The following is a 12,987-nucleotide window of genomic DNA, read 5'->3' on the forward strand; positions in this document are numbered from 1 at the left end:
CCTCGATTTTCTCCGTTTTATCCCTTAAAAAACCTCATATCGGAAGTTCTGCCACATCTTCAACGTCAATGTTGCCTGCATTTCTGATCACCTAGTATCTAAGTGAGGAAAATATTCCCTATTCCCAACCTCCAGTCTCTTGCCCATCGAATCCATTCTACTACTTGCTATCAGATCCGTTTCCTTAAACAATGAATTTTTCACATTATTTCCCTATCCAAACACTTGTAATGCCTTCCACAGCCTATAAGATATAAATTAAAGGTCTGTACCTAACCCGCCTTTCCAACCATGTCACTTACTAAATACACTGCATGAATCCTCCTCACTAGACTGACATATCCCCAATCCCCTGAAGACATCATCAACTTTTTACATGGAGTTTTTACACCAGAGGTTCTTTTTTTAAAAAAAAGATTTATTTATTTATTATTTATTTCTCCCCCCTTCACCCCACCCAGTTGTCTGCTTTCTGTGTCCACGCACTGTGTGTCCTTCTGTGACCACTTCTATCCTTATCAGAGGCATCGGGAATCTGAGTTTCTTTTTGTTGCGTCATCTTGCTGTGTTAGCTCTCCGTGTGTGCAGCACCATTCCTGGGCAGGCTGCACTTTCTTTCGCGCTGGGTGGCTCTCCTTACGGGGCGCACTCCTTGCGCGTGGGGCTCCCCTACGCGGGGGACAACCCTGCGTGGTACGGCACTCCTTGCATGCATCAGCACTGCACATGGCCAGTTCCACACGGGTCAAGGAAGCCCGGGGTTTGAACCTTAGACCTCCCATGTGGTAGGCGGACGCCCTATCCATTGGGCCAAGTCCGCTTCCCATACACCAAAGGTTCTTAAACCTCAGGGGGTCCGTGAGCTTGAAATGAAAAAAATCAACTTATTTTTCTTATTTTCTCTGACTTCTAACTGAAAGCTAGCATTTCCTTCACTTATGAATGTAGGCAATAAATTACAGTAGTATTCATTTCATATTTAAAAAATAACTTTAACTTTCCTATATTTTTGATGTATTGGATTATTTAATGTGTTATGAAAGATGTACATATGCATAGTATTATATCACGTTTTTGTTTTAGTAACTATTTCAATATATGGAACTGATTTCCTTTGTAATTCTATTTTATGCATTTAAACATTATTCTTGTGGGGACGTGTTGTGGGTATGATATATTTATTAAATAATGCACAGTATAGTATGGACTTAGTATGATTTTTCATTTGATGTAGCATGTTCTGAGCACAGTGGACAATTGCCTGCAAAAAGACTGGTAAGAATGGTGGAGATGGTTTTATGATGCTGTGGAAAAACTCAAATTTCTAAATCTTTGCCCAAAAGAACCTCTTTGAACAGATATTGAACCATATTAGGTTATTAGGTACTGAAATTATGGGGAAGTTATAAAATGTAATTTTGGGGAAGTGGATGTGGCTCAAGTGATAGAGCTTCCACCTACCATAAGGAAGGACCTGGGTTGGATCCCTGGGGCCTCCTGGGGAAAAAAAAGGAAGAAGAGAAAGCGTGCCTGGGCAGCAAGCCAGTGCCCGTTTGAATGCCAGCATGGTGAGCCAGTGCCCACATGAGTCCCTGCATGGTGGGCGCAAGTGCCCACGTGGATGCCTGTGTGCTGAGCCAGTGCCTAAGAGTGAGTTATGCAGCAAGATGATGACTCATCAAAAGGGAGATAAGGGGAGAGTCAAGGTGAAGCGTAGCAGAGACCAGGACCTCAGATGATGCAATTGACAGGGAACCTCTCTCCACATCAGAGGTCCCCAGGATTGAATCCTGGTGAATCCTAGAGGAGAGAATATGAGAAAAGAAGACGAAACAGACAGCAAAAACAGCAGGGTGGGAGGAGGGGAAGGGGGAAAAAGAAAGAAATCTTAAAAAAAAAAATGTAAAAAAAAGTAATTCTAAATTTTAATTTAAAGGCATGCCAGGGAAGCAGATTTGGCCCAACAGATAGAGCATCTGCCTACCACATGGGAGGTCCAAGGTTCAAATCCAGAGCCTACTGACCCATGTGATGAGCTGGCCCACGCACAGTGCTGATGTGCGCAAGGAGTGCCATGCCACACAGGGTTGTCCCCCACATAGGGGAGCCCCAACAAGGAGTGTGCCCCGTAAGGAGAGCCGCCCAGTGTGAAAAAAGTGCAGCCTGCCCGGGAATGGTGCCACACACATGGAGAGCTGACGCAGCAAGATGACACAATGAAAAGAGACACAGATTCTGGGTGCTGCTGACAAGAATACAGGCGGACACAGAAGAACACACAGAGAATGGAAATAGAGAGCAGACGACTGGGGGGGGAGAGGGGAGAGAAATAAATAAAATAAATAAATCTTAAAAAAAAATAAAAATAAAGACATGCCAATGTTAAGTGCCATAAAACTATCTGCTACTACATTCTGAGAAGGGGTTTGTGGTTTTCACCTCACAGGCAAAGGGTTCCATGGAACAAAAAAGGTTAAGAACCCCTGCTTTACACATACCATTTGTCCCATTAAAGAAGCCCTTTTCCTTCACCTGCCCTTCATTTATTTTGAGATAAGGTCCAGAACCCACTATGGACAAAACTGAAGTTAGTCTTAGGTACTGCTGTCTATATACATACAAGAAAACCACCAATCTAGCTTGAAAACTTCAACCACAGCAGGACGTTACCTTCTCTTATATATGCCACCTCTCAGTTAACAAACAAGTTGGTATTTCTTTACTACCCAGTACTTTAAATATGTATTTGAATATAAACCAACTACAATCCAGCCTCTGTCAAAGGCCAATTTGAATGGTATGATAATCATGTTTCTCTAGGTTCTTCTAGATCTAGACCAACATTAAGGCAGATTATCAAAAAGCAAAAATCCTTAACCATATTATCTCATTTCAGTGTAAAAACTCCACCACCAATCATCATAATAAAATAGTTTGCCTCTGCCTTTAGAGAGAAGCAACCCAAGTTGAATATCCATTAAGTTACTATTCACTAGTATTCTTTATACGAAAATCCATACCTTAAAAAAAAAAAACTTAACATATAGTTCTAAGAAAATTCTTAGCAGATAAAATTTTATTTATATATGTTTCCCTCCAAACAAGATAGATAACCCAATGCATTTCAATTTTTTTAATTTCCAAAAAGCTTAGGGTTAAATTTAACTTGTTTGAGATGGTCAGTAATATTTACTCCTTTTATTTCCTTAAGGTGGTATCTCTGCTATTTCATTCTTACATGTTTTACTTCTGCATTCAATTTTTAACCTGTATACTACCAAGTTTTTTCTGAAAGCAGATGGAATATATATCTAAAATAACCTTAGGTTCCTCTACCCCCCCTAACCTTCCATGACCTCCATTACTTCCTCCTGCTGGCTAGTAAATAGAAGAACATTAAACATTGCAAGAGCTGACAAAAGTCTAAGATCCAGAGATACTCAATTTCCTGTCACTCCCTCAACTTCCATTTAATCATGAGACTAGCAGATGAGAAAAGCTCAAAGTATTATTTGACTTTTTTGTCAGTACTGTGGAGAGGTTCTGAAGTCATTCCATTAGGAAAAAATCAACTTCAGTCAAAATTACCCTTGAAAACACCCTAAAATATCCTTAAATCATTCTTAAGTTTCTGGGACTTAAACAATTAGAATCTCAAAACCAATAATTATTTACTTTTATTTCTTTTTTGTATTTTAGCTATGAACTCCCCTTCCCTGGGAGTAAAGAAATTTTCTCTTTTTCTTTTTGCAAATCTGTATAATGAATTCAAATAAGTAAAAAAAATAATAATGGTATACCACTGGCATTATCATTCCTCAGAAGAATAAAGAACTTTTTAAAACAATGAAAATCTATTCCAATTATCTACAAAGCATATAATTAAGACATAGAAAGGGAAGCAAGGTTACCTTGACAGCTTTCTGGGAATTGGGCAGACCTTCCTCTATGTCTTCTAAAAGAATTCCTCCTAAGCCTCTCTGGTCATGTTTATCTAAGAGCCTAAGGAGGGCCTTCTTATCCTTCAAGTTGTACTTGGGCTTGAAGGCATACTTCCCATCTATTACTTCAATTTTGGGATTATTGACCAATGCCTGTAACAGTGACACAATTTGGATATATTAACAGAAGGAAAATCATATATACACATTCTTAAAATGCTACTAATGAATTATTTAAAAATATAATACCACCCAATACAGTGGCAGATCAAAAGTATCTTGTGAATACCAAATTAAAATATCAGACATCCAGGATCCCAGAAAGTATGTGGAGATCAGCAATGTGCCGGCTTTTTATGAAAGAGAAAAGAAAAAACTCTATGTTATTTTCATAAATTCTTTGGATAAAAAATAAACTATTTTATGGCAACTGCTGTGAGTAAGGCTGCACCCAAAATTCTTTTGGAAGACAAAAAATGTGGTAAGAATTTAAAAAAACCTGTTAATATTAATAAAGTAAATTGAGTACTGCTCACCCTAACAACAAAGCATAGTTTATCACATACTGGCATTATAATGTGAGAAATATTGTTCTAGGAAGAACAAATAAATAGTCTTCCCCACCAGGTATCAACTGGTACTAGGAGTTGTGGAAGGAACTAGAAAGGACCAGATTGGTTCACATAAGAACTTTACTTATAAAATCAACTTAAGAATGAAACAGTAGGAATGCAAGAATAACTGAACATAATTATGCTGCTAGTCAGTTCTGTTGTACAGTTAATACTAGAAGGACAGCTCTTAAAGAAAGAGCAACCCTGTCTATTTTCTTCTACAGATGCCAGCCTGACCCTGAAAAGAAAAGAAGAAGAAGCACAGAAAGAAGAAATAAGGGAGAATAGAATAGTAATAAAAATAATCTTTAACTAACACTGGTAATCTGTGTAATTACAGTATTGGTACACCAGACAAATTTAAACATGGATTACCATTATTTGCTTATCACTAATAAAATGAAGTACGATGATATCGATCAATTACTTCATTTTTTACTATAAATATCAAGAATATTTTGGTTGGTAAACCAAATTAATTGAATTATGTTTTAGCAACTATCACTTGGTCTTTAGAAACTAGCACTATCATTATCATTTCATAACTTTAGAGGAAAATACCTGAATTTTTAAAATGCTATTCACTTACAGATTAGCATAGTCACTAACTGTTGGGGTCTGTTTTCCTCAAATGTTCTGTGACCACAGACAACGTTTATGAATATTTTTCCAAGTAACCTGCTTTAAGCTGTAACATTATCAAGCCATGATAATAATAAGTACAACAAAACATCTTCCTATCCCAACAGTATCTCATGCTTTGAATTTCTATAACCAAATATAAAAAACAATAAGATTTAAAAATTATACACTTAGTAGTTCAAAATAAGCAGCAATTATTCTATAAAATCTAAGTGGAATTGGAACAATGATTGACTTTTTTACAATTTTTATCTTAATGTCTTTACTATTTTTAAACAGATACATAAGATTATGTAAAAAACAACAAATCAAACAATTTTGTAAATATTTATGGTTAAAAATAAAAAATAAAGATGCTATACCACTTCTTTTAGGAAACTCATTTATTAGTTTTCCATATAATAAAAGTCCTCTGGTTGCAGCAAAGTTGTTATGAAAGTCAACTAGTTTTTTTTAAGCTCATTCTTACTTCAGTCATTAGCCACTGTTTCTGCTTGAGTCCAATATCTAAATGCTGTGTTTCATCCAAAATTTCTTCTAAAGTCAGAGGATGTGTATCTCCTCGCTGATGCCTTGTCTATTGAAGGAAGAAATAGTTATTAGAAAACAGTTTTGGGAAGTGGATATGGCTCAACAGATAGAGTGTCTGCCTATCACATGGGAGGTCCAGGGTTCAAACCCAGGGCCTCCTGACCCATGTGATGAGCTGGCCCACACGCAGTACTGATGCATGCAAGGAATGCCATGCCACACAGGGATGTCCCCCGCGTAGGGGAACCCCAAGTGCAAGGAGTGTACCCTGTAAGGAGAGCCGCCCAGTACGAAAAAAGTGCAGCCTGCCCAGGAGTGGTGCCGCACACACAGACAGCTGACACAGCAAAATGACACAACAAAAAGAGACACAGATTCCCGGTGCCTCTGACAGGAATACAGGTGGACACTGAAGAACAACAGTGAATGGACACAGAGAGCAGACAACTGGGATGGGGAGAGGGCAGAGAAGGGAGAGAAATAAATTTTAAAAAATAAATCTTTAAAAAAAAAATTTTTAAAGGTTAGATGCATAAAACAATAGTTACACATAAATAAATCCTTCAAAGACTATAGAAGATGTATCATTTGAGATAGTACAATTATAGTTAGAAACAGCAAGGACTATGAAATCAGACAGAACCAGGTTCAAACTCACGGCTCATGTAAAATCACATGATAAACTGGGAAAAATATTTGCAATTATTATCAAAAAAGCTAAACTTCATAATATTTTAAGAGGTACATTCTTCTAACAAGTATGTAGTCCAAAGGTAGTAAGAGAAAGATAAAGAAATGCAAATGACCTTAAAAATATAAAAAGATACTCAACTTACACCAAGTTATCAGTCACCTATTACACTGATGAAAACCCAGGCAATTCCAGTGATAAGGCTGTAAGGAAAAAGGCCCTGATACACATGCACCAGATAAGAGTACAAGTTGGGGGAAATGGACTTTGGCCCAGTGGTTAGGGCGTCCGTCTACCATATGGAAGGTCCGTGGTTCAAACCCTGGGCCTCCTTGACCCGTGTGGAGCTGGCCATGCGCAGTGCTGATGCGCGCAAGGAGTGCCGCGCCACGCAAGGGTGTCCCCCGCGTGGGGGAGCCCCACGCGCAAGGAGTGCGCCCGTGAGGAAAAGCCGCCCAGCGTGAAAAGAAAAAGAGCAGCCTGCCCAGGAATGGCGCCGCCCACACTTCCCGTGCCGCTGACGACAACAGAAGTGGACAAAGAAACAAGACACAGCAAATAGACACCAAGAACAGACAACCTGGGGAGGGGGGGAAATTAAATAAATAAATAAATCTTAAAAAAAAATTAAAAAAAAAAAAGTTGGTACAACCCTTAGGGAGGGCAATTTAGAAACAGAAATGCAATTACCCTTAACCCACCAATCCCATTCAAGGAATTTGTCCTACAGAAATACCAGCACAGCATTGAAAAGTGACTCATTTATAAGGTCAAGGTGAAGTTGTAGAGAATAGCAAAATATTAGAAACAACCAAAATGACCATTTATAGAGGACTGATTTAATAAGCTGCAGTCATCAATGCTACTATACAGATGTTTAAAAAGAAAATATACAGAATTAGTAAAAAAGGTGTATGTTAATCTTTGTAAATGAATAGAAAAGGTGAAAGCACAACACAATGTTTGTAACTGGCAGTGCTATTATATGGGTATTGGTGGTTAGTATACGAAAAGGGGAAAGCAGCTGGCCCAACAGACAAAATGGCCAACAGATCACATGGCCATGAAATCCTGCCCAGAATCCTTCTGAGCAGAAGGTTGCCAGAAAGACCCTGCAAGATTCCAGCCATGATAATCTCACTTGGAATAAGAATCCTATTCAGGGTCAAGGGAAAGCCCCGGGTACCCACCCTCAAAAGGCCTCACCAAAGGTTCCCTGAGAAATGACAGGTGGGGCAGTCAATCAGAGCAGAAAAGACCTGGGGCCCCAACCCAACATTATAAAGGGACGCGGAAGAAAGACTTTAAAGAGCCTGACTGGGGCCCCAGGCATGCAACTCACCCTGCAGTAAAGTAAGCCCTCGGTCCATGCCTCAGACCGTTTCTTGTTTCTTAATTAACTCTTTTTTTCCTTGCCTACCCTATCGCATCCCCTGAAATTCTTTTATAGGATATAAGCCAAGAACCTAGAAGCTATCCACTAACATTACTTGGCGAGCCGGCCAGGAGACAGGCAAGAGGCTCTCCCCAACCCTCACTGGAGACTGGTGAGTTTTCATTAAAGCCTGTCTGTGCCCTCTATTTTATTAGTGAGGCCCCAAGATTCTCACATTGGGTCATGCGGGAGGTTAGTTCCCTACTCAGGCCCCAGGGGGCCCTGAAGTTCCTCTTAATCCATTACCTCCAAGCTCCTGAGACTGTTTGCCTGTAAGCCACAGAAGTCTCTGCCTTTTAACATGCCTCTTAATGTTGGGTTTAACTGTGGAATGCTACCTGGGAGTGGCCATGAGATGAATTCACTCTGGCTATCTCCTAAGATCTCTGCAAAGTAGGCAAAAGAAAGGTCCCTAGCCAGTCCTTTCTCAGCTGGAAAGCCTGGTTTGGGAGCTAAAGTCTGGGAACCCAACCCAGATGTCTCCCAAGACCTCTAAGGCTCTGGGCTCTACCTTTTTGGTAGATCCCAACTCTAGAGGACAGATCCTCCTAGGAATGCCAGTCTGCCTTGGATATCCGAAGAAAGCTGCAGAAACTTCCCCTGGGCTCCCAAACTTCCATTAACTTCCTTTTAGATACAAGGTTCTCAACAATCGTTTTCAACAATCAAGACTATGCCGCCAAGATGGAGAAATGAGGGGCAGGTGCATAGTCCAAGACAGGTTCACCTTTTAACTGCTGCCATTAAAGGTACCAGTCATTTCAGGGTTACCCGAATCCAGGCTCCACATCAGCAGGAACCTGGCCCCAAGCTGCCTCACTATGCAGACCACTGGGGTCTTGACCTAGGGGAGGACGGAAGGGGCCTGAAGCCCTGGATGAACCATCAACCAGGAGGCCGCAGGTGACCCCTGGCATAGCAGGAAAGATAGTTAATTTATTAACATGGGCGTCAATTAGTCCTAACCTGCACTCTAGACCTAACCTTCATTGTGTCTAACGAAAGGAGTGAATAGGGAATCGAGATCCAGACCATTTACTAAACCTCCCCCACCTCCTGCCCATGATTTTAAAAGTTCCTGGCTATTCCTAGCTCCCTGCCTATTCCCTTCCAACACTATAATTCTTCCAGTGAAAAAGCCTCACCTTTGCTGGGAGGTAATTAATGGCATGCAGCCCCCAGAGCACCCCAATATTACTGGGGGCAGGGCTTCTCTGGATCCCTTAGCATTGTACTTAGCATCTGTCCAGGGACTTTCCTGGAGGAATGAAGTCGGAGGGTCCTGCACAAGGTTACCATGGACAGACACTGGGTGCTCTGCATCTAGGCAATTCTAAAGGTAGGTCTTACCCTAAGCTAAGTAAGTATAAAATTCTCTCTTCTGTTTTTTGGGTTTTTTTAAAGATTATTTTTATTTATTCTCCCCCCACACCCCCCACTGTCTGCTCTCTGTGTCCATTCACTGTATGTTCTTCTATGTCTCCTTATATCTCATTAGGCAGCTCTGGGAACCAATCCTAGGACATTCCGGAGTGGGAGAGAGGTGATTACTCTCTTGCGCCACCTCTACTTCCTGTTCTGCTATGTCTTCTTCTTTTCTCTCCTCTGTGTCTCTTGTTGTGTCATCTTGCTGCACCAGCTCTCCAAGTGGGACAGCACTCCCAAACGGGGTGGCTTTTCCTGTGCAAGGCAGCATTCCCATGTAGGGCAGCTCTCCTGCGCAGGGCCACATTCCCACATGGGCCAGTTCACCGTGTGGGAGAGTTTGCCCTCACCAGGAGGCCCTGGACCTCCTATATGGTAGACTGGAGCCCAACTGGTTGAGCCACATCTATTTCCCTCTTCTATTCTAATCTGTGCTTGCTTTAACTTTGTCAGTCTGTTCATGCCTAGGAACTCATAAATCAGATTTGGGGTTCACCTGTTACAAACTGGATAACAGTGAAAGGTAACCTAAAATTCAGTGTTTAAATGTCAATATTATCTTACAATTGAATTTGATGTATAAAAGAAATCTCATGGAATTAGTTGAACTGCTGGAAGAGCAGAAAAACTTAACAATGATGTTACTAATAAAGTTAAGTTGCTTAGTTTAAAATTTTAAAAGTGCATAAGGTGAAAACTTACCAGAAACTGTAACTAAGAGTTAAGATCATTATATAGATGCCTTTATATTATCAAACAGCAGAAGGATAATACTTGAAATTGCTATAACTGGGTGCATTTAGCCTAGAATCTACTATTGTGGTAATATGAGACTACAGTACCTTTGTTTATGTTTACTTAAGGCCTAGCCACACCCTTGCTTATGCTTGCTATTGTGACGGTAATTATAAACTGAGTTTGCCTTTTACAGAGGCATACAACAGAAGATTTGTGTAGATCCCCCCAGGGCCCATTGGATGGAACGTGGGAGAGTGTGGGCTATGATGTGGACCATTGACTATGGGGTGCAGCGATGCTCAGAGATGTACTTACCAGGTGCAATGGATGTGTCACGATGATGGGAGAGAGTGTTGCTGTGGGGGGAGGGGGGTGGGGGCGGTGGGGTTGAATGGGACTTCATATTTTTTGAATGTAATTTTTAAAAATAAATAAATAATTAAAAAAAAAGAAATCATGGAATAAACAATCAGTGATATAGAGGATAGAACAGTTGAAATTAAAAAGAAAAGAACAGAGATAAAAGAATGGAAAAAACTTAACAGGGGCTCAGGGAAGAAAATGAGAGCATGAAGCACACCATCTACATGTTATAGGAGTTACAGAAGAGGAGGGAAAAGGTGCAGAAAGAGTATTTGAGAAAATAATGGCAAAAATTTTGCAACTCTCATGAAAAACAGAAATATATGTGTCAAGGAAGCACAAGTATACTCCAATTAGAACAAATCCAAATAGACTTACCCCAAGACACATAATATTCAGAATGCCAAATGCTAAAGATAAAGAGGAAATTCTGAAAGCAGCAAGAAAGAAGCAAAACATCACATACAACAGGTGTCCAATAAGACTTAGCGCAGATTTCTTTTCAGAACCATGGAGGTGAGAAGGTGGTGATATGACATAATTAAGGTACTGAAAAGGAATAACTGCCGGCAAAGAATACTTTATCCAGCAACACTGTTCTTCCAGTATGATGGTGGTGTAAAATATTCACATAAAAACAGATAACTGAGAGAGTTCATAAACAAGAATCCAAATCTGCAGGAAAACTAAAAGGGAGTAGAAAGGAAAACAGAACAAAAAGGCCTGAAGGAGACTATAGAAGTAAAGACTATCAAAAAGGGTGGTTAAAAAGGTAAAAGACAAAAATAAGATATAACATATGAAAACCAAAGTAGAAAAGGGCTGAAGTAATGCTTTTACAGTAATAACACTGAATTTCTTAATGCATTAAACTCTCCAATCAAAAGACACAGGCTGACAGAATGGATTTTAAAAAATGAGTCATCCATGATGTCTGCAGGAGACTTGCCTTATACCAAAGGATGCAAACAGAGAACAGTAACCAAAAGAAAGCAGGGACAGCTACAGAGGTGACAAAACAGAATTTAAACGCAAAAAAGTGAGGAGATGCAGAAGATCATTATATATTAATAAAAGGGTAAAAAAAAAAACAAGGAATGAGTAACAGTCATAAATATCTATGAACCTAACCAAGATGCCCCAAAATACATGAGGCAAACTCCGGCAAAACTGAGGAGAGAAATAAATATCTCTGTAATAATAGTTGGAGACTTCAAAACACCGTTCACATCAATAGATGGAAAAACTAGACAGAAGATCAACTAGGAAACTGAGAACTTGAACAATATGATAAAAGAGCTGGACCTGACAGACATATACAGAATACCGCACCACAAATGAGTAGGTTATACATTTTTCTCAAGTGCTCATGGATCTTTCTCCAGTACAGACAGCATCTGGGGTGGCAAAACAGCTCTCAATAAACTTAAGAAGTTGGAAATTATATAGAGCACTTCCTCTAGTCATAATGGAATGAAACCGGAAATCACTAATAGGAGGATAGAGGGACACTCACAAATATATGGAAGCTAAATGATACAGTCCTAAACAGTCGGTCAAAGAAAAAATTGCAAGAGAAATTAGTACATATCTTGAGACAAATGAAAACAAGAACACAACCTATCAAAACATATGGGACATAGCAAAAGCAGTGCTGAGAGAAATTTATACCTTAAATGCATATATTTTTTTAAAAAAAGAAAGTGCTAAAATCAAAGAGACCTAATTGAACACCTGGAGGAACTAGAAAAACAGCAAACCAATCTGAAAGTAAACAGAAGAAATAAGAAAGATTAGAGCAGAAATAAATGAAATTGAGAATAAGCAAACAAAAAAAGAGAGAAAATGTAAAAATCCAAAAGCTGTTTCTTTGAGAAGATCAATAAAATAACCCTTAGCTAGAATGACAAAGAAAAAAAGAGAGAAGGTATAAATAAATAAAATAAAAAATGAAAGGGGGATATTACAACTGGCCTCACAAAAATAAACAGGATCGTAAGAGGATACTATGAGATACTAGATGAAAGGTAAAAATTCTTGTAAATGTTCAACCAACCTAAACTGACTTTAAAAGAAATTTAGAAACTCACACTAATCACACAAAAAGAGAGCGAAACAGTCATCAAAAATCATCCAAAAAAGAAAAGTCCAGGACCAGATGGCTTCAAAAGTGAGAATCATACCAAACATTTTCAGAAGCATATCAATCCTATTTAAACTCTTCCAAAAAACTGAAGAGGAGGGAAAATTACCCAACATATTTTATGACACCAACATCACCTTAATACCAAAGCCAGATAAAGATACTTCAAGAAAAGAAACTTAGACCAATCCTTCTAATGAACAGATGCAAAATTCTAAACAAAATAATTGCAAATCAAATCCAACACCATATTAAAAGAATTATACACCACGATCAAGTGGGGTTTTTTCACTTTATTTTTAAATTAGTTCTAGATTACATAAATGTTAAATAGAAAATATAGGGGATTTCCCATATATACCACCCTCCTCCCTTCCCACACTTTGGGCCATTAACATCTTTCATTAGTGTGGTACATTTGTTATAATTGATGAACAAATATTGAAGCACTGCTACTAACCATG

General features: G+C 39.2%; 1 protein-coding gene across 2 annotated transcripts in view; it reads right to left on the bottom strand.

Annotated features, from left to right (window-relative positions):
• GTF2E2 (general transcription factor IIE subunit 2) overlaps nt 1-12,987 on the bottom strand; it is a 97,010-nt gene that overhangs the window by 42,065 nt on the left and 41,958 nt on the right. For both annotated transcript variants that reach the window (XM_058289999.2, XM_004475162.5), the window contains exons 4-5: nt 5,667-5,774; nt 3,912-4,094 (exon numbers count right to left, since the gene is read on the bottom strand). In XM_058289999.2, the coding sequence (XP_058145982.1) occupies nt 3,912-4,094; nt 5,667-5,774 (291 nt within the window). The remainder of the gene's footprint in view (nt 1-3,911; nt 4,095-5,666; nt 5,775-12,987) is intronic.

Source organism: Dasypus novemcinctus, chromosome 29, assembly GCF_030445035.2.
Source record: "Dasypus novemcinctus isolate mDasNov1 chromosome 29, mDasNov1.1.hap2, whole genome shotgun sequence".
Classification (NCBI taxonomy): Eukaryota; Metazoa; Chordata; class Mammalia; order Cingulata; family Dasypodidae; genus Dasypus; species Dasypus novemcinctus.